This window comes from Saccopteryx leptura, chromosome 1 (assembly GCF_036850995.1).
Source record: "Saccopteryx leptura isolate mSacLep1 chromosome 1, mSacLep1_pri_phased_curated, whole genome shotgun sequence".
Taxonomy (NCBI): domain Eukaryota; kingdom Metazoa; phylum Chordata; class Mammalia; order Chiroptera; family Emballonuridae; genus Saccopteryx; species Saccopteryx leptura.
In genome coordinates this window covers 70,928,836-70,952,206 of record NC_089503.1, presented here as the reverse complement: position 1 = coordinate 70,952,206, position 23,371 = coordinate 70,928,836, and the positions used below count along the sequence as shown (strand labels likewise).

General features: G+C 36.4%; 1 protein-coding gene across 3 annotated transcripts in view; it reads left to right on the top strand.

Annotated features, from left to right (window-relative positions):
- DLG2 (discs large MAGUK scaffold protein 2) overlaps window positions 1-23,371 on the top strand; it is a 2,140,731-nt gene that overhangs the window by 298,371 nt on the left and 1,818,989 nt on the right. For all 3 annotated transcript variants that reach the window (XM_066369745.1, XM_066369736.1, XM_066369732.1), the window contains exon 3: window positions 13,741-13,886. In XM_066369745.1, the coding sequence (XP_066225842.1) occupies window positions 13,741-13,886 (146 nt within the window). The remainder of the gene's footprint in view (window positions 1-13,740; window positions 13,887-23,371) is intronic.

The window sequence follows — 23,371 nt, the reverse complement described above, 5'->3', positions numbered from 1 at the left end:
AGAGTGTACCACGGTGATTTATTAATCCTTTCCAACAATTGTGATTCAATGTCCTCTGCTATTTCCTCAATGCGCTGTGTGACGGTGGTAGCCGAAAGAGGCATCTGTGCTATCTTTTTAACCTCAGCCTCTCCTAGAAGTTCATGACAAATGTCTTTAGTGGCTGGAAGGATCAATTCTTCACCAATGGTGAATGGCTTCTTAGCCTTAGCAATGCGATTAGCCACCAAGTATGATGCTCTCAGTGCACTCACATTTATTGATGTAGTGGCCACCAGTAATTGTTTCTGTCCTTCTTGTTCATGCTTTTTTCTTTTGAAATATTCAGAAGACTTGTCTTTTAAAGTAGGGTGCTTGGTCTCCAAGTGGTGAAGCAGTTTTGAAGGCTTTATTGCCTCATTACTTAGCCGGTCACCACATATTATGCAGAGCAGAGCAGCCTTGGTGCTTGAGAATCACCAGTTGTGATAAATCCATACTTCAAGTAGGATTCCTGGTATTGTCTGTTAAATGAAGCCTTTTTTTTCTATGAGATTGTAGGTTCTTCTGTCTCCTCACTGGCCCTTTTTCACTTCACAAAAAAACTTTCGATGGAATTTTATTTTTCACTCATTTTGCTAGTTTATGGGTTTAATTTTAACGGCAACATATCATTTGACCAAGACAAGCATCAAGAGTGAGTCTTAGACGGATGTAACAGAGGGAATCTGGTCATTTAAAAAAAATAAAACATCATTTAGACTTAAATATAAATAAAATAGAAATAATGTAAGTTATTTATTCTTTCTCTGCGGACCGGTACCAAATGGCCCATGGACTGGTACTGGTCCATGGCCTGAGGGTTGGGGACCACTGGTCTATATAGTCTTGTGTTATGATTCAGAACTATATGTCCAAAATAAGGAAAAAGTAAAGAACAAAGTGAAACGAAGTGAAAATAAAGAAGACTGTTTTGGCAAATGAGAATCTCTCTATACCAGATTTGAGATGAGAGGTACATTGTCTTTTTTAAATATTACACACAAAACTTTATTTTCCTATTTAACATGTCTCTATGAGTAACTTCTCCCTGTAGGCCGAATGCTATTCTGGCCTCATCTGAGTTGGTTAATTGGGTTGTTCATAAAATTGCATAAAATCACTATTAAACAGAATATTAAATAAATCTATACTTATGTGCCTGACAGTAAAGGTTCCCCCACAGTCTGGTTTCTTATTTCTTATCTTGCCATCTTTTTCTTTTCTTACTTCTTATGTCCTGGGCTGTCTGGTTTTTTATTTAATACCTACCTTACCATCCTTTTTACTTATCATCTTATTTTCTGCTAAAGAAAATTATCTTAATTATCTTCTCATTCTACAGGGAAAAAATTGTTTTCAATATAGTGGCCTGTCTAATATATATTGAATACCTTGTGTTCATGGCATGAGTACAGCAAACCAGAGAAGCTGTTGTAGTAACCTCTATTTACATCTGATTGTTTCCATGAGTTGCTATGCTGGGAGTCTGTTGCTACCTCTATACAGAAGCATACTTGTCTCCCCTTGGCATTCATCAGCTAGGAAGATATGGTCCCTGGAGCCCAAACTCTCATTCTGTTTGAGATTTTGCTGATGGAGAGAGAAATGAAATAGCTTCTGCTAAGCACTGTGCAGTTGAGATTAAAGTATTCTTGGTAACAGGCCTTGGAAAGATTTTGAAAGGGTTTCTTAGGTTTGATTTTCTTTCCATCTGGTGATCTAAAAAATTTCCTAAATAATATTCTAGCCATGCATCTACAATGAGATATGCTTGTTTTAGCATTGATATCATTCAGTTAACCCCTAATGTTCCACGAGGTGCATTACTGCAGCATGTTGTAGAAAAAAGAGTGCAGGCTTTTGTGTCAAATGCAGATTCCAGTCCTAGCCCTAGTCTCTGCATAGCCTGGTGATATTGAGCAGGTCTCAGTTTTCTCCATATCCAAAATAGGTACAATGGTAATGCCTCATAATATGGTTGTAAGGACTACGTGAAATGAATGATGTTTTCAAAGTATGACTGTCTAATATATGGTGGATAAATGATAAATGCTAATTTCTTTCCTCAATGAGAAGTATCAATACCTACTCACAGAATAAAAGATATTTGAATTATTTTTGGCAGGTGAGGAGGCCTGCAGGAAATATGGAATTTAAAACTAGGATCATACAAGATTACTTCTGGTTATTTATTTTTCCAAGCTTTGTAGAGTTTACATAATAAATCTTTGTAAGATAGAAAGGATTTATACCATTTCTGTATCGTGGATGACTGATGTGAAATAGAAGGTTAATTATTTCCTAGATATAGAGTAAGACACACTTGGTGGTGGTTTGGGAATTAAGCACTGATAAAAGGTAACTGATTTGCATTAACAATATCTTAAGTTTATTTAGTGCCTGCCTTTTGAGCAACTTGAAGTATCACACTCATCAGAGATATTTTGAATTAAAATTGGTTTTAGGGGTTGTATTTTTTTAAATTTATTTTTTATTTTTTTTATTTATTCATTTTAGAGAGGAGAGGGAGAGACAGAGAGAGAGAAGGGGGGGAGGAGCTGGAAGCATCAACTCCCATATGTGCCTTGACCAGGCAAGCCCAGGGTTTCAAACCGGCGACCTCAGCATTTCCAGGTCGACGCTTTATCCACTGTGCCACCACAGGACAGGCCAGGGGTTGTAGTTTTAAAAACCTTTTTTTTCTGAGGAAAAGAAATACTGTGTTACCTTGGGCATATCTTACTGTACTTCTATTAAAGTTTCTATTTTAATTAGCTACTTTTTAAAACTTGTATATGACAGTTTTCTGCCTCTTTATCTCTTATTATCACTTCCAGTGTCTGCTCCTGACTATGCTGGAAGAAATGACTCCCAGTTATGTATAATTTGTGTTCCAGTTTCCATTTAATGAGACCTCCAGTGATCACATCATTGTTCAAAGATGATGCATTAATCAAAATACTAATAGCTAGCATTTATTATATTCTATGTAACTGTTTGACTGTTTGAATTACATATATATATATGTATATACATATAAATACATATATATATATATGACATTTTTTAAGCAAAGAAATTTAGTCTTAGAGAAGTTACATAACTTGCCCAAGGTCATAAATTTAGTAAGGAAGTAGCAGAGCCAAGGCCGTCTCCCTGTCTGCCTTCAAGGCTTGTGCTTAAACTTGATTCTTACACAACTTCACTTATGTTCTGCGGACCTACCTCTTCCATCACACACTTCACTTTTTACTTTATTTCTCTTTGGATCTTTTTCCTCTAGGTATTTTGTTTTTTTTTTTTACCAGTGTTACTGAATATTTCTCAATTTCATGCTTACCCTTTATATCTCCTAGTTACCTTACTGGTTTTTAAAACTTTCTACTTTGATATAATTTCAAATCTATGGAAAAGTTGCTAGAATAGGAGAAGGAGCTCCTATGTATTTGTTCACTCAGACTCAGCAATTATTTACATTTTGCCTTATTTTACTTATCATTTTCTATACATGTGTGTGTTTCTCTCTCTATTCACACACATATACGATACATCTATACATATATGAACTTATTATTTTTAAATAGTTTATTTATTCATTTTAAAGAGGAGCTAGAGATAGATAGATAGATAGATAGATAGATAGATAGATAGATAGATAGATAGATAGATAGAGATGGGGGAGCAGGAAGCATCAACTCCCATATGTGCCTTGACTGGTTAAGCCCAGGGTTTTGAACCGACAACCTCAGCATTCCAGGTTGACGCTTTATCCACTGCGCCACCACAGGTCAGGCTATGTACTTATTATTAATTAACCATTTGAGAGTGAGTTGGGGACATCAGGTCCCTTTATCATTAAATAATTCAATGTATATTTTCTAAAAACAAGAATATTTTCAATATAAATAAGGTAGTTAACAAAATCAGGAAATTTAATATCAATACAATACTATTATCTAATGCATAGTCTTTGGTCAATTTCAGCAGTTGTCTCCAAATTGTCTTTTATTGATATATTTCCCCAGTCCAGGATCTACCCAGGATCACACATTACATTTAATTGTCATGCCTCTTTAGTTCCCTTTAATCTGTAGTACTTCATCAGCCTTTCTTTCCTTGATGTTGATATTTGTAAAGATTACAGGCCAGGTATTTTGTAGAATGTCCTGCAATTTAGTTTTCTCTTATGCTTCCACATGATTAGATGCAACATAAGCATTTTTTTTTTGATGCAATATCACAGAAATGGCACTATTTTCATTGTGGTGCATGAAAACAGGAGGCTTCTACTGAAAGTCTGTTTGAATTTGGGGGAGATATCATGAGACTATGTAACATTTTGTTTCTTGTGAAATTTTCCCCACTACTTGAAGCATCCACTGGTTATTTTATAATTTCATAATATCTTCTATATTTATTAACTAGTGTTCTGCTTTCAGGAAGAACTTTTCCTTTTCCTCCATTTAATCACTCATTTATTTATGTCAGGATGGACTCATGGATTCTTATTTTATTCACTAGGTTATTACTTATCACTATTATTAATTTGTTTTAATACTCAAATTGTTCTAGATTTAGTCAGTAGGAGCCCCTTCAAGCTGGCTTTCATGTCCTTCCGGAGCGGTCCTGTGTGTTTTCAGTACTTCTTAATTTCTGGTGCAACAGGAGGTTCTAGGTTCATTTTATAATTCCCATGTTGTAGCCCTAAAGTGAGCCTCTCTCCAAAACACCCTGGTTACTTTTACTAGAGGAAAGAGTTAGGTTTTTTTGTTTGTTTGGTTTTGGGGTTTTTTTGTGTGTGTGTATTTTTCTGAAGTTGGAAACGGGGAGGCAGTCAGACAGACTCCCGCATGCGCCGACTGGGATCCACCTGGCATGCCCACCAGGGGGCGATGCCCCGCCCATCTGGGGCGTTGCTCTGTTGCAACCAGAGCCATTCTAGCACCTGAGGTGGAAGCCATGGAACCATCCTTAGTGCCCAGGCCAACTTTGCTCCAATGAAGCCTTGGCTGTGGGAGGGGAAGAGAGAGACAGAGAGGAAAGAGAGGGGGAGGGGTGGAGAAGCAGATGGGTGCTTCTCCTGTGTGCCCTGGCCAGGAATTGAACCTGGGATTCCTGCACGCCAGGCCAACGCTCTACCACTGAGCCAACCAGCCAGGGCCGAGGAAAGTTTTGAAACCAAGATTTCCACCCTAATCCCTTCTTTCCTTCCTTCCTCCTTTTCTTTCTTCTGCTTTGTGCTTTATCCTGACATATAGGAAGCCCAGTCATATAAGAACGTTATGAAAATTTGCATGAAGCTATTGTAAACAAGCATTTCCTCATTTTGGGGTCTTCCCTTTTCAATATCCATTAGGTTTGGCCATGTACTAGTCCTTGGACTCTGGGTTTTGCGCTCATTTCTGCTTTGGGTTAGTTAGCCTCTTTTGTTCTCTAATTTAGTACTTGATTTGTACCTATCGTAATCTTGCTTTCACTCTCTATTCTTGGCTGTGAAATTTATATTTTCTTTTCATCCACATTGAACTGTAGTGCATTTGTCATAGTCAACTTCATTTTTCTAGTCCCAGGTAGTATCCTTAAAGAAACTTGTCTGGCTGGAAGTATAACATTAGGATAATGTCTTTATCGGGGATTCTGTTTCTGTGCTTCAGTGTCTTGTAGTCTTGGACTCAAATGGACCAGGGTGATGATGTTTTTTTTTTTGCTTTGCAGAAGATAAAATATAAAATTTTGATGCAATGTAAGGAAATTGGGCATGAGCATTTATCTGGCTCCCCAAACAAAACCAGGTGTTCAGGAAAGGTTAATGGAACACAAAAACTGCACTTTATAATAGTTTTAAATATTGCAGGAAAACTGTTATACTGTTCAGGAGAATTTATAATCAGGTATGTGTTATGAGAAACTTTACAGTGAATAGGGATGCTAGAAGAAGCATAAGGGATGTGTTCTATAAGAAGATCACTTGCAGAGAGTACCATCTCTTTATTGAGGCTGTATGGCAAAAATTCAGCTGATTTCAGTGAATTCTTGAGATTAAACAGCTTTGGTGAGTTATAGCCTTATGTGCCCCCCCCCCACACACACACACAAATGTACCAACAATAACAAGCTCCAAAGAAGATTCTGGTTTTCAGGGGGAGAGTGACTCTCCATCAAACTACCCAGAGCAACATGAAGGCGGGCATGGAGGAAGTGAAAAGGGACTTTCCCAGTCACTTCTATTCCAGCCTGCGAGCGCATTGGTCAGAAACTATATATAAATATGTAAATCATTCAGCATTCTTGTTACTTTTTTGTTTTACTGTTGTTAAGTAGATAATTGTACATCAATTTGTGAGTCATACAAGAAAAATCTTTCATGACTTGAGTCTTTTTTTTTTATTGAGTCATTTTTTTAATTTAAGTCATGCAAAAGGATATCCATTTCTCCACCACTCACCATATTCACAGTTTGTCTGATGAATTTTAGACTTTAAAAAAAAATCAGCCTGACCAGGTGGTGGCACAGTGGATGGAGTGTCAGACTGGGATGCAGAGGACCAAGATTTGAAACCCCAAGGTGCTGGCTTGAGTGCAGGCTCATCCGGCTTGAGCTGAGGCTCACCAGCTTGAGCAAGGGGTCACTGGCTTGAGTGTGGGATCATAGACATGACCTCATGGTCACTGGCTTGAGCTCAAGGTTGCTGGCTTGAAGCCCAAGGTTACTGGCTTGAGCCCAAGGTTTCTGGCTTGAAGCCCAAGGTCACTGGCTTATAGCCCAAGGTCACTGGCTTATAGCCCAAGGTCACTGGCTTGAGCAAGAGTTCACTTGCTCTGTTGTAGCCCCCTGGTCAAGGCACATATGAAAAAGCAATCACTGAACAACTAAGGAGCTGCAATGAAGAGTTAGTTGATGCTTCTTATCTCTCTCCCTTCCTGTCTGTCTGTCCCTATCTGTCTCCTCTGTCTGACTCTCTCTCTGTCTCTGTCAAAAATAAAAAATAAAATCTTTTATCAAATGAAAGAAAGAGTCACTGCTTCTGAGGATCTTCAAAATAAATTTCTCAGCTGTTTAAAGGCACATCTCTAAGAGGTACTCTCAGCGTCTTTTGAGAAAATAGCACCATCATTAAAATAATTATGTCATGTCAGATTGTCTTTGCTTGGAAGAAGTTGAAGTATTTTGAATATATAAGGTTTTAAGGTTGTGCTTAAAAAGACAATCCTAGTTATTATGGATTCCCTTTTTCATGCTGTTTGACAATGGCAGAACTGGCTGTGCCAGGATCGTCATGATGAAGGCCAGATCTTATCTTTGTGAAATGGATGTTACAGCAAAAGAGAGAGACTGGGCTGAAGATGGACCATCTTAGCCATCACCTGGGAGCTGATATTTTGTTGTTGTTTCAATGTGCCCTAAAGGCAGAGTACTGAAATATAGTTCCTTTTAATTGAGTTTCTAGCTAATTTAATCTGAATTATTTTAGCCAATAATATTGTAGTTATTATTATTATTTTTAAGTCAATGGGCAGAGTTCTTCTCTTGCAAATTTGCTTCTCTTATTGGCATTTTTTTTTTACCCTACCCCTTACTTTGAAGATGAAGAGGGCTGTAATAATTCAGCAAAAGATATTTTAAATGAGAGGATATAGCCTTAGGTTCTGTCTTCAGAGGTGTTATTTTGTAGGTCCAGGGTTGCTGGTGTATCAGAAGCCACTGACATCACCCAGGAGCTTGTGAGAAAGGCAGACTCAGGTCCCACCCCTGACTTCAGTTATATATAATTTGCACTTAAACAAGATCCCCAGGTGATTCGGAGTCACATATGCATCAGAGTTTGAGAAGTACTCATCTGTAAATTTGACAGAATTTATAAACCATTTCAAAAAAACAACTGTGAGGTCGAAGTGGGATTTAAACATTTAAGAAATTTATTTTGAATTTATCATCAGAAGCAGCAACTTTTTCATTTGAGGGAGGAAGGTGCAAGATAAAAAGTGCCAGCAGCTGTGATTAAAACAAGTAGTCGAGTCTCAAAAAACATAATCCAAATAATGTGCAGGCTTGCTGCCATCCTGAGTGTGAAGACAGTTGACTTTATTTAGCAATCTTTCTTCTGTTGGAGCATTAAATAGAGAATGCAAATAAACTAAAATTAGCAAGTGTTTGTTGTGCTTACTAAATGTAAAAAATCATGCCAGATAGTAGAAAATACATGGAAAACGAGGACATCGCCTTTATTCGTAAGGCTCTTGCCTAGTACTTAAAAATTACTTACTGAATTGAAATATTGAATACAGGTAGGTGAACAACTTCTAATATAAAGCAGAACGAGAACTAACTCTTAAATAGATCTGAGCAAGACTGTGGGCATGGGAGGAAGGGAGCCGCGCTGCCCATCTGCCCCCTTCACTCCCCACACAAGCGTTTATTTCTTTTTTGACGGTAGCTGCGTGGGTGTTCCGACTCTCACACATGTCCTACTCAACCGAACTCAGTTTTGGTAAGAATACTTTCAATGCTGATGGCATTTCATATTTATATCTGTTACTCCAAATATTCTTTTTACAAAGGCACAGTGCTGGGACCGGGCATTGAAGGGAAAGTAGGATTTCTATTCTATGTGTGGGAAATGGCATCTGGGCGTAGGGAGCAGTGTGCCCCGGAGCCGGTGAGGGCCTGGACTCCCGAGGTGGGAACAGGCAGAGAGTGAAGATTTTAGTGCTGGTGGGGATATGAGAGGGTGTCAAAAAGAGGTGCTGGGAAAGAAAGAAACAGATATATGTCAGGCGTTGAAAATAATCCTGACTAACCAGAAGTAAAACTTAACATTGGTCAAAGAATTATCTTCAAATTGAAGCAATCTTTGACTTAATTAAGATTACCTTCTTCCTCTCCAGTAGTTGCTTAGGCAGGGAGAATAAGTAGACAAAGGAATTAAATAGACTGAGTACTTCATCAGGTTTGGGGATTATAAGTTAATAAAGATTTTCAAACTTAATATTAAAATACTGTCTAGAGCATTTTTAAAAATGTGAGCAAGTCGTTGCTATTCATTATGCTTCAAAGTATAACTTGGTATGAATCCTTAAAGTGAGTGTAATAAATATGCTCCTATTTCTGGATAATTTATATACCTAATATTTAAAAGAAAATGACAATTTGCAAATGCTGCTTATGAAACTGTTTACATTCTTAAAACTGATGCAAAGAAATCTTGAAATTTGACTATGTGCAAAAATGTTTTACTTATAACAAACCATTCTTTAAAAATTTTTTTTTCATTGATAGAGGGGAAGGAAGAGAGAGAGAGAGAGAGAGAAACATCAACTCACTGTTCCACTTTAGTTTTTCCATTTAATTGTGTCCTCATTGATTGCTTCTCGTGTGTGCTCTGGGGATAGAACCTACGACATTGTACTGCCATGACACATTATCCACTGAGCCACCGGGCCAGGGTCATCGTTATTCTCTTATCTTCAATTAATACTTGAGACCAGATAATGTAAATATATATTTTTTATTTTACCTTTTTTATTTCTTATTCCTCTGACTTTTGTCATCTTAATATTCTACCAACTCATACAATATTAAAAAAAACCTGGGAAGGATTTATATCTGTATGGCTTTTACCCTCTGTTCTTACTCATTTTCCTTGAGAGCTTGTTTGGAGATTCTAGCAGGGGAGCACAGCTACTCGTATACCCTTGACTGAAGAATGATCTTCTCCTCTTTAGGAGAAGCTTGTCCTCTTGGACCGAGCCTGCAGCTTTGGGAGGAGCGGTGAGGGAGGAAACAGACACCGCCTAGCCAGCCAGATAAGCCAGATCAACCCTGGCGATCAGTAGGGCGACAGATGTCGCAGCCAGATTGCTCTCACATCCCTTACACATTTTTTCCAAACATGACTCCATAGCTACTTATTACTAGAGGCAGAATAAAGGGGCATAAAATTTGAGTTTTTGTAACTTTTAAAAATAAACACTTGAATCCATGTTAACACAATGAATTAAAATTAATTAAAAAATTAGAATAAATCTTAATATACTGCTCACAAAAATTAGGAGATATTTTATCGCTTCATATTAGTTTTGAAATATTCCCTAATTTTTGTGAGCAGTATATTTATGAAACAGTTTTTCATTATTATTTTAAAAGAGTAATTTTTAATACATATAAAAGAATATGTGAAATTTATATATATCTATAGCATAATAACAAAATAAATATTTCTGAAATCACTATCAAATCTGGAACTAGATTAGTTTGCATCCTCCCCCCACTCATTTTTAGGCAACCACTGAATTGTTTCCAGTCAATATAGATTGCGTTTTCTAGAATTTTATATAACTATAATTATACAAGTTACACTCATTTTTGCTTGACTTCTTTTACTTGACATAATTATTCTGATGTTGTTTGTATCAGTAATTCCTTTTTATTACTGAGTAATAGTCTATTGTGTGGATGTACCACTATTTGTTTATTCATTGTTTAACATTCGAGTTGCTTCCAGATTTGGCTTTTGATATGGACATATATATTTCTTTTTCTCTGAGACATATACCTAAAACAAGAATGGCTGGATCATATAGTAGCCATATGTTTAACTTTTTGAGAAACCTCCAGACTGTTCTTCAAAGTGGTTGTACCATTTTCCACTTTCATCATCAGTTTATGAGAGTTACAGTTCCTTTGCATTTCTGTGAGTATGTGGTAAGATTGGTCTTTTTAATTTTAGCCGTCCTAATAAATGTGTAGTGATATCTCTTTGTGGTTTTAAATTTTCATTTCCTTAATAAGTAATGATGTTGAATCTCTTTTTATGTCTTTATTTGCCATCTATTATTTTCTTAATGAGATGCCTGTTCAATTCTTTTACTAATTTTTCTATTGGGTATTTGGTTACCTGTTGCATTTTGAGAGTTCTTTATATGCACTGGACACAAGTTTTTTTCCTTTTATTTTTTTAATCAGATATATGGTTTTCAAAGGAACACAAACCTATGTAAATATAGTGTCTCAAAATTTTGAGGTTATTATTTTACTGTTGTTTGGCTTTCGTTATTGAGAAATATGACTTGTTTTTTCTTCTCCTACTGCTTTTAAGATCTTTGCTTTGTCTTTGATATTCTGCAACTTTATCATATGCCTAGTCCAAGGCATAGGTTTTATTTATTATCTTTAGTTTAAGTCATCAATTTTCAACCTTTTTGATCTCATGGCACCATAAACTAATTACTAAAATTCTACATCACACCAAAAATATTGCCTATCTAATAAAAAATAGGTATAATTTTGATTTATTCACACTGGATGGCTATTGTTGTGTTGGCTGTTGTCATTGTGTTTATTTGACTATCTAAGAGAAAACAGGTCAGTGTTCCTGACTAAATAGTCAGGTATTGCATGTTTTGAAAATTCTTGTGGCATACTAATTGAAAATCACTGGTATAAGCTCTTACTTCCAGGATCTGTGCATTCATATTTTCATAGGTTCTAAAAATTCTATATTGATTATTGTGTTAGATATCATTTGCTACTGATTCTATTTTCTCCCTGAAGACAGCTATTAGAAAATAGTGTGCCTTCTTATTTATCCTCTCTATATATTGAATTTACTTTCTTATTTTCTCTTGTGTTACATTTTGGGTAATTTTTGAGGTATATTTTTCTGTTCTTTGTTGTCTAATGAGCTATTATATCCATTATCCATTGAATTTTTAACTTTAAGTAATTATATATTTTTCTATCATTTTATTCTGAATGTTTTCAAACATAACCAAGTTACAAGAATATTACAGTGAATACCTGTGCACCTACCACATATAATAGATTCTGCCATTAGCATTTTATTATATTTATTATATATTATATCTATCTATTTAGCCATCTATTAATCTATCTCTGAATAGTCATATTTCTAATTTTTAGAAGTTACATTTGCTTCCCCCATTCTGCCTGTTTATTTATACTAGATCCTTGTTATTTGCTTATCTTTGTAATTGTGACTGTCGTTTCTTTAACACTTTTACATAGCTGTTCTATATCCTATATAAGAAATGTCCAAAATCAACAATAACCTGTCATTTAAACCTAAAGTTGTTCCTGCGGAATTTCATCTAAAGTGATATACCATTTTTAAATTTTTTTATTTTCATTTTTTGTTTGTGACCTTTGATTATGAGCTTATTTCTTGATCCTAATCTATGAGAGTCCTCAGCCTTAAGATTGTCTTTAGAAAATATTTTCTTTTGCTGTCCCCAGTAGCCAATGGGAGCCACTGACATAGAATACTTCGGCATCCCTGAGGATCTCTGCTCAATGAGGAGCCTCAAGGGTTTGCTTCCTTATTTCTTTAACTGATATAAGGTTCAATATGCTGATAGCAGTTCTGCCATTGGTGTCTTACCTCTGAACAATCCTATCCTTTTTCCCCATTCACTACTGTTACTTCAATCTCCTAGCTGATCTGATCTCAGTGCAGGGTGAGTGTGTGTGTGTGTGTGTGTGTGTGTGTGTGTGTGTGTGGTTTGTCTTGTAGACCTTCCCCACTACCCCATCTGCCGCAACATCAGTAATGCTTCAAAGCATGCATACTATCTAATTCAGTGCTTAATCTGCAGAGTACTTAGCCATAGTGTTAGGAGCAGATGTCCTCAAAAACACTTTTCATATACTAAAAGATTATGATATTTAACTTTGTGATATAATTTTTAATCCCATTTATATCATAAACCTGAAGATAGATTTATGAAAGCATTCAATTTTGGGGTATTTGGGTATGTTTCTAAGGCTGACTGTGTAATGTCTTTAAAAAAGACAAGTAAAAATAGTGTATTTATTTTAGAGTAGTTTTCATGCTTATGAAAAAATTGTAAAGGTAGAACAGAGAGTTCCGGTGTATGCCACACTGTTTCCCTTACTGCATTTCACATGTATGAAATAACCTCACTGAAGGCAGTAGGAGAAAAAGGTGCTGACCTGAAAATGAGTAGAGGCTGTAAAACCAAACACAAAGAAACTATACAAAAGCATCCTACAGTTGTAATATGGTTAGATTCTTTTGTCACATTCTGCATTTCATCTTGGAATTCCCTGACCTACTAAATAATTTTTTGAAAGTTGCTTACAGTAAGGTTTGCTCTTTATGCTGTAAAGGTCTATGGGTTTTGACAAATTTTTCATGTTAGGAGTTCACCAGTACAGTATTATCACAGATTATTTTCATAACCCTATGCTTTACCTATTGAATCCTCCTCTTCTGTTCCAGAACCTCGAGCAATCATTGATTATTGTACTGTCTTAGTTTTGTCTTTTTTTCCAAAATATTGTAAAAGTGGAACAGTACAAGGAAAAATGTAGCTTTTTAACTTAGCAATATGCATTTAAGACTCATTCATGGTTTTGCCTGGCTTGATAACTCATTCCTTCATATTGTGAAGAGCATTCCACCATATGGATTTACTTACTATTTTGTTTATCCATTCAACAACTGAAAGTCATCTTGGATGCTCCCAGTTTTTTCAGTTATGAATAAAGCTGCTCTAAGAGTTCTCATGCAGGCAAAAACACAATTGTCAACATTTCCTCTATTTTTATCATTTTTCTTTGGGATGCACATTTAATGCACTTCTTCTAATCGACAAAAATTTCCGTATACATATGCATGCAGAAGCTGTTTATGAGGTGGTACATGACATTTTGATCCTTCCCTTACATTTTCTTCATAGATATTCAAGAATTTTATGAAGTGACATTGCTGAATTCTCAAAAAAGTTGTGAGCAGAAGATAGAAGAAGCCAATCAAGTTGTACAGAAATGGGAGAAGACATCCCTTCTTGTTCCATGCCAGGATAACCTTCAAAAGTCGGCAGAGGTATATCACTGAAACTTTTGAAAGAACTAAATAATATGACTTAAGCCAGTAAAGAAGTAGTAATCATTATCAACAAATGGCAAAACTAATGCTAGAAATGTAGTTCTACCTTACTGTTAAAGTTGTCCAGAACAAAAGTGTTTATTGAGCCACATGCTAGCCAGCAAAAGTCCTGGTCCTGGGGCATGCAGTCTAAACCACCAGCAGGGAGAGTGGTTGGAAAAGAAGCATATCCTCCCTCCTAGGGCTGATGGGTTCTGTTATATAATAACTTTGGGGAACAAAGGTGTAAGTTGTTTTGAAAGAATTTACATTGACTATAAATACATGGTGTGGGTGAGAAAATGTGAAGTGGAGGAAGTAGGCTAGGTGAATAGTCCATAAGAAAGACATATTTTATGCTTCTGGATTAGTTGTGGGCAAACCTAGAGTGTTCATATAAAACACAGTGGTGTCTGGTGGTTGGCTGTTTTTCCTAGATAGCTGTCTAGATATTGATTCTAAGTTTCATTATGTATTCAGGAATGTAAGCAGTCTTTTGTTGGTGTTCGTCTATGGCTGTTAACTGCTAAGTTCCCTTGTCTCTTGCTCCCACCCTCTGACCTGCTGTAATTTAAATTTAGCACATTTTGGAATTTTTCTTTTGTTGCTGTATACAATATTCATCTATGAAAATGCAGATTTTTCCAAAAGATAATATAGGGCATGGGAAGGTCGTGACTTTTCATATTATGCAAGTGAGTTCTGTTATGAATATTGTCATAGTTTGAATTGACCCAAATCTAAGGGATTCTGGAATTTCAGAACATGTTTCCAGATGCAATGGGGGAAAGAGATAGATAGTAGAATTGAATTGTGTGCTCTAAGCCTGTGATCTCCATAGTAGGGTCATACATTCTTGGGCATAACTAAAATGATCTATTGGGGAGTAGGAACAAAATAATAGACCCTATATTTGCATTTTTAATTTATTTTTAGTGAGGGAGGGGGAGGCAGAGACAGACTCCTGCATGTGCCCCGACCAGGATCCATCCAGCCAGCCTACTAAGGGGTGATGCTCTGCCCATCTGGGGCACTTGCTCTATTGCAACATGAGCCATTTTAGCTCCTGAGGCAGAGGCCATGGAGCCATCCTCAGCACCTGGGGCCAATTCGCTCTACTCGAGCCTTGGCTGCAGGAGAAGAGAGATAGAGGAGAGGGGGATGGGTGAAGAAGCAGATGGGAGTTTCCCCTGTGTACCCTGACTGGGAATCGATCCCAGGACATCCATATGCCAGGCCGATGCTCTACCACTAAGCCGAGTGGCAGGGCCTCATTTTAAAAATCACAATCTTGCCTGGCTTGTGGTGGCACAGTGGATAAAGAAAGTGTTGACCTGGAATGCTGAGGTTGCTGGTTTGAAACCCTGAGCTTGCTTGGTCAAGGCACATATGGGAGTTGATGCTTCCTGCTCCTCCCTCCCTTCTCTCTCTCTCTGTCTCTCTCCTCTCTAAAAAAGAAATAAAATCTTAAAAAAAAAACATGCTTTATAACTTTTAATATTTGGATAATTTGTAACATATACTATGTAAATAGTAATATATTATATATATTAAAAATATAAAGTTATTAGAGTTGTATGCCCAAAATGTTTTTACTGGTAGGATATTTGTATCAAAAGATTGAAGAATACTGTTGAAATTAACAGTTACCAAAGAGTAATAAGGCAAGTTGAGACATGTCTCAGGCTAATAACAGAGGGTTAATATGGACGCAGGGTCAAATCAGTGATATTATTAAGTAACAGTACTTTGGAGGCAGATAGTAAGAACACACATAGACACACACACAACCAATCTGTCAAGATTTGGGATTGTGTAGCTGACTTGGAAGCTACATGGAATCTTAGTGCTAATCAATAGCAGTTTGATTGCTGAATCTTTGGACTGTTAAGGTTGAGTCCTATGATACACTTTCTGTCCTGCTCAGCATTGATTTGGAAACTGGGTAAGACTAAATTTAATGATCAAACTAAAAAAAAAAAGTTAACATTGACAATCATGTGTTAATTAATAGATGGCAACTATGTCAAGTTTCTAAAATACTTAAAAGCTTAAAAAATATGAATTTAAAATCTTCTTTTTTTTTTTTTTGTATTTTTCTGAAGCTGGAAATGGGGAGGCAGTCACACAGACTCCCACATGCGCCTGACCGGGATCCACCGGGCACGCCCACCAGGGGGCGATGCTCTGCCCATGGGGGGGGTCGATCTGTCGTGACCAGAGCCACTCTAGCGCCTGGGGCAGAGGCCAAGGAGCCATCCTCAGCGCCCGGGCCATCTTTTGCTCCAATGTAGCCTCAGCTGCGGGAGGGGAAGAGAGAGACAGAGAGGAAGGAGAGGGGGAGGGGTGGAGAAGCAGATGGGTGCCTCTCCTGTGTGCCCTGGCTGGGAATCGAACCCGGGACTTCCGCACGCTAGGCCGATGCTCTACCTCTGAGCCAACCGGCCAGGGCCTGAATTTCAAATCTTTAAGTAATTATTTTGTCTTTTTTGTGTTTTATTTTTCCTGTACAAATATTTATATATAAAATTGGGACAACAGCATGTAAGATATTTTTATGACTTTTAAACTTAATACTACACTGATAGTATCTACCCATATCATGTCATTAAATAGTAATGAGAATATTTTAATGGGTTATATAATATTTTATTATTTGAAACTTAAGCAATTCTCCATTCAATATTTAGGGTTCTCCAATTTTCTGCTATGAATAATGCTGAAATGGACATTCATGTATCTTTTCCAATTATTTTATTAGGATTGATTTTATAAACAAAACTACTGAGTCCAAGGATATTGATACTTTCAAGGCTCTTGATACAAATTGTCAAAGTGCTTTACTAAAAGGTGCTTTAGCAGTATTTGAAAAGAGATATCTATATATACCCATAGTAGTATTAATTATTTAAAATATTCTGTCAAATTAATATTTGTTACTTAATATTTTAGATTGCAATTATTTATTTATTATTGAGACTGAACTGTTAATCTTAAAATTACCTGCCATTTACATATTTACACACATATATATATACATATATATATGTTTTGTGATTCATTTAAGCTCTTTGTCTATTTTCTAAATGGTATTAGGATTCTTATTGTTTTGCAAATGTATTCTATTTGTGAAATAGGTTATCCTGTTGTCATAATTGTTGCACTATTTTAAATTTGTTGATTACTGTTAATTTTGCATATACAGTAGTGCTTTTTTACATTCAAGATATTTTTATATGATAAAACATATCACCTTTTTCATATATATATTTGAAGTATATATATATATACATATACATACATATATATATATATATACACATTTGCTTTGTTCTTACTTATTCCAGGATTAGTTAACTTTTTTCTAGATTTTTATAGACTTTTATTGCTTTGATATTTGCTCTTTTTGAATTTTTAAAAATTATTTTAGTCAATTTTTAGATCCATAGTCCCAAACATATACCTCATTTTACACAAATGATCAAATAAATACTTTTTATTCTAAACGTAGTTTTGTTTTTAACTTTTCTATTTTTGCATGTCTCCCTTTTCACTCACTCTCTGCCTATACTGCATTAGTTCTACCCTCCCCACATACAAGGTAAACCATCTCTACAACTTAATGTGTTTAATTCTTCTACCCTTATATAATTCATATGTTACACATTCATATATAAACTATATACACATCTATGGGAGAGGTATAAATATATCTCCATACTGGCACATGCATACTCCAGTGGAAATTAAGTGTTTCTCAAATTATGTTTATATTATATGAATGTTTCTTCAAGTTGTCTGGTACAGCTTTGATTTGTTCTTCTGATGGATGTATAATTTCATAGTATGGGTATAGCATAATTTATTCAGTCATTCCCCTCTTGATAGGAATTTACTGTTTTCCATTTTCTGCCATTATAATTAATGCTGCAGTCTGATGATTGCATGTACATCCTAATTTACTGGTGCTTTTATTCTATAGCATAGATTCTCAGGGGGTAGAATTATTGGCTCCAAGAGTATACAGTCTCTATTTGAATAAGTTGCCAGACTAATTTCACCTTTCACATTTCCACTGACAATGCATGTTGTTGTGATTTTACCTCACACCCATCCTGATAATAGGTATTGCTACTCTTATCTCTTGCCAGGATTTTTAATTGTTTTTTGTACAAATGCCAGCAATATAAGGATGAATGATGAAAAAGAAATCCACATAGGGTTTAGCCATTTATTTTTCAATGTCAAAATCAGGATAGGCAAAACAGAGTTAACATAATGTAGATTTTCCTACATGTGATCTTAGGTTTTTAAAATACTCTTTTTACGCGTCTTAAAATCTCTGGTTTATGAAGTCCTCAGCCTATGGTGATTTGAATATTGGCCAGTTATATCTAAAACATCAGAGCATGAATGCTCACTAACTCCAATTAGTGTGCTTCTGAAGTGAGACTAATTGCTCTTCTTTAATGGGCTATATGAAGCAAAGAGACAGGTCTGGCTGGTCTTTGTTGTTGAAGATGAAGGTGGACACAGGGGAAAAGTGTCCTTTGTTTGGTGTCTCAATGTACTGAGCTAGGACAGTCGAGTATCTTGTCCTGCGGTGGTTGGCTTTCTAAAGTCAAAGTTGGAAAATTGAGTCCAAATTAAGTTGTTGCTAAAATGGTTTATGTGAAGAACAGTAATTGAGAAGTGGAGTCAAAATGAAGCTCATAACCAGAAAAGCTTACAATAAGGGACAATAGCCTCGGTAGAGTCTAAAGATGTAGTGTAAATACTTGTTATGTTTTTCCTACTTTGTGTCTCTTCCTTTGAACAAATTGAGTTTATTTAAAGCAGCCAAGAAGGCTATGTAAGCTCTTTAAGGGCAGCAATCATAAATCTCCTTTATCATTGATTCTTTGGCACCCGCCTCTGTGTTTGTCACATAGCAGGCTCAACAACTACATGGCAAATGAGAAAGAAGTCCCTCTAAGCATCCTCTGGTTTACAAGTTCATTCTGGCCATTGGGCTCCTTGCCTATCCCATTATGCTTCTCTCTGTTCTCTTAGCTGGGTCTCCCCAGGATACAGTCTTAAATGGAGAAGAACCTGATGTGTTTTGATTGAACAAAGCTGGCAAAGGATATCCTAAATAAAGTCCTCTGAAACAAAAACAATGATCTGCTTTTGTGACTGGCATATTAGTTCTAGACACAGAAATTTCAAAAACACTGAAAGCAATGGATGCACCGCTGTGATGTTATTTTCTAGTGTGTATACATGCGCTAGAGCATTTATTTAAAAAAGTTTTATTAAGACATCCATAGCTTTTAAAAATATTTGATAATCTTTTTTTTAATAATTTTATTTTTTTAATGGGGCGACATCAATAAATCAGGATACATATATTCAAAGATAACATGTCCAGGTTATCTTGTCGTTCAATTATGTTGCATACCCATCACCCAAAGTCAGATTGTCCTCTGTCACCTTCTATCTAGTTTTCTTTGTGCCCCTCCCCCTCCCCCTTTCCCTCTCCTTCTCACCCCTCCCCCCGTAACCACCACACTCTTATCAATGTCTCTTAGTTTCACTTTTATGTCCCACCTACGTATGGAATAATGCAGTTCCTGTTTTTTTCTGATTTACTTATTTCACTTTGTATCATGTTATCAAGATCCCACCATTTTGCTGTAAATGATCCGATGTCATCATTTCTTATGGCTGAGTAGTATTCCATAGTGTATATGTGCCACATCTTCTTTATATTTGATAATCTTTGATAATGAAATACAAAAGGAAGTAACCTCTTAAAACTGAAGTTTAGTCATATGACACAAAAGTCAAGATTAGTAGTTAGTTGGAATAATGACTTTATTTTATGGATTTGGGTTTTATAATTTAGTGTTCTGTATTTCCCTTTCCTTCCTTCCTTCCTTCCTTCCTTCCTTCCTTCCTTCCTTCCTTCCTTCCTTCCTTCCTCCCTCCCTCCCTCCCTCCCTCCCTCCCTCCCTCCCTCCCTTCCTTCCTTCCTTCCTTCCTTCCTTCCTTCCTTCCTTCCTTCTTTTTTGCTAGTAGTGTCAGTTCAATCTCTTGAAGTATCTTGTCAATGTAAAGACAAAACCTGGTAGCATAAGATCAAAAGTTCTGAGCAAGTAACCATTGGACTGGGTGTTTTGAAGACACTGAGGTATCAAGTGGCTTCTGGCTGCAAGAATGTCACTGATATTTTAATGCAAGGAGACATCTAGCACCCCCAACAGAAGGCTCCCAGGGAAAGGCACCCTTGTGCACTGAGTGTCTAGCACAGTACCTGGCACGGAGGACTCTTAAAGAACTATAATACTGTACAGAAACTTTAACTTTATTTTCCTGCATACTAATGTGATCTTAGTATTAAGCTTTAAATCTGCCAAGAGGCACAAATGTAATCTTAGTCAGTGCTGCATTTTCTCAAAGCATTTTTGTTTTACTCTTAATCACTCCCCCACTTCCCCTACACCATCCTTTTTTCTCAGAGGGAACAACTCCTTGGTGCATGTATTCTACCACAACATCTCAGTGAGAGCAGAGACATCATGTAACAATGTAACATTGTCCATCTTTGTTGAGGACGTGCTTCAATGACTATTGGTGGACAGAATGATGTTGGAGGAGGAGCTATGCAGGGAAACATCATGGTCACCCATCAGCATCCACTATGAGGTCATTCCTATTGGGACATGTCCTTCCTAATCATCAGGACTCGTTGCTCTTACATTGGCATTTGCAGCTGAGATGCTTGTGTTTCCATTGGGTTTGTAGCTATCAGGTCTACTCTACCACCTGTCCCTCCTCATTCCAACCACAAAGCTTCACTTAAAAAATTTCTTCACCCTGACTGGATAGCTCAGTTGTTTAGAGCATTGTCCCAAAGTGCAGAGGTTGCTGATTCAATTCTTGGTCAGGGCACATACAGGAACAGCTAGCTATCCCTCTCTCTTTCCTGCTCTCTTCCTTTCTCTCCTTAAAATCAATAAAATAAAATGTTAAAAAAGTTTTTTCTACACAGGGTAGGGCAAAAATAGGTTTATAGTTGTGAGTACATGAAACACAGCATTTATTTTTGTATTTTCATCTATTAATTATTGTATTGTTTTTCATATGAACAACTGTAAACCAACTTTTGCCCACCAACCCATATATCTCATGTCCTCATGGGTAAAAGCTAGTAGCAAAATGAGCATTTGGCTGCTTCCTACTCTTCTTGGGGCACAATGAGATTTGTTTGAATAGGACCTACTATCTGAATATTCCTTTATTACTGTTTCTCCTAGTAGGGCACAAGGAAACTTCTTTAAAAGTTTAGGGTTGGGAGAAGGATGCTAGTTGAAGTGAGTCTCATCAATGTTTCCTTTTTCTCTTCTACACTTTTTCTCTCATTCTTTAACATGAAGTTTTTGGTCAGACAGAAGTAGAGTGTAATATGTTATTGGGCAGAAACATCTTCCATTTGACTTGCATATTCTTGTAAATCTTCCCAGTCTTATACCTGGACTATAGCTTTTGAATTTAAAAACAAGAATATAGTGCTTGGGCTTTATGTCCTTATACCCCCCCCCCCCCCAAGGAGTTTTGGAGGTCTCTAATACAGTGACTCAAATGTAGGATGATTAAGGTAAAAAGGACTTCCAAGGAAAACCCATTGTTAATAAGTCACTCTATCTTTCAGCAACAGATGCAGAAAGATTTGCTGCTTTGATAGTAGCAGATATCCAGCAACTTAAAAACATTTTTAATTTCTTTTTGTTTTTTTTTTAATTTTATTTTTTAATGGGGCAACATCAATAAATCAGGATACATATATTCAAAGATAACATGTCCAGGTTATCTTGTTGTTCAATTATGTTGCATACCCAACACCCAAAGTCAGATTGTCCTCTGTCACCTTCTATATGGTTTTCTTTGTGCCCCTCCCCCTCCCCCTTTCCCTCTCCTTCTCACCCCTCCCCCCCGTAACCACCACACTCTTATCAATGTTTCTTAGTCTCACTTTTATGTCCCACCTTTGTATGGAATAATGCAGTTCCTGTTTTTTTCTGATTTACTTATTTCACTTCGTATAATGTTATTAAGATCCCACCATTTTGCTGTAAATGATCCGATGTCATCATTTCTTATGACTGAGTAGTATTCCATAGTGTATATGTGCCACATCTTCTTTATCCAGTCATCTATTGACGGGCTTTTTGGTTATTTCCATGTCCTGGCCACTGTGAACAATGTTGCAGTGAACATGGGGCTGCATGTGTCTTTACGTATCAATGTTTCTGAGTTTTGGGGGTATATACCCAGTAGAGGGATTGCTGGGTCATAAGGTAGTTCTATTTTCAGTTTTTTGAGGAACCACCATACTTTCTTCCATAATGGTTGTACTACTTTACATTCCCACCAACAGTGTATGAGGGTTCCTTTTTGTCCACAGCCTCTTCAACATTTGCTATTACCTGTCTTGTTAATAATAGCTAATCTAACAGGTGTGAGGTGGTATCTCATTGCAGTTTTGATTTGCATTTCTCTAATAACTAAAGAAGATGAGCATCTTTTCATATATCTGTTGGCCATTTGTATTTCTTCCTGGGAGAAGTGTCTGTTCATGTCCTCTTCCCATTTTTTTATTGGATTGTTTGTTTGTTTGTTGTTGAGTTTTATGAGTTCTTTGTATATTTTGGATATTAGGCCCTTATCTGAACTGTTGTTTGAAAATATCATTTCCCATTTAGTTGGCTGTCTGTTTATTTTGTTATCAGTTTCTCTTGCTGAGCAAAAACGTCTTAGTCTGATGTAGTCCCATTCATTAATTTTTGCCTTCACTTCTTTTGCCTTTGGAGTCAAATTCATAAAATGCTCTTTAAAACCTGGGTCCATGAGTTTAGTACCTATGTCTTCTTCTATGTACTTTATTGTTTCATGTCTTATGTTTAGATCTTTGATCCGTTTTGAGTTAATTTTAGTACAGGGGGACAAACTGTAGTCCAGTTTCATTCTTTTCCATGTGGCTTTCCAGTTTTCCCAGCACTATTTATTGAAGAGGCTTTCTTTTCTCCATTGTGTGTTGTTGGCCCCTTTATCAAAAATTATTTGACTATATATATGTGGTTTTATTTCTGGGTTTTCTATTCTGTTCCATTGGTCTGAGTGTCTATTTTTTCTGCCAATACCATGCTGTTTTGATTGTTGTGGCTCTATAATATACTTTGAAGTCAGGTATTGTAATGTCCCCAGCTTCACTCTTTTTCTTTAGGATTGCTTTGGCTATTCAGGGCTTTTATAGTTCCATATAAACCTGATGAATTTTTGCTCCATTTCTTTAAAAAATGTCATTGGAATTTTGATGGGAATTGCATTAAATTTGTATATTGCTTTGGGTAATATAGCCATCTTGATTATATTTATTCTTCCTAACCAAGAACAAGGAATAT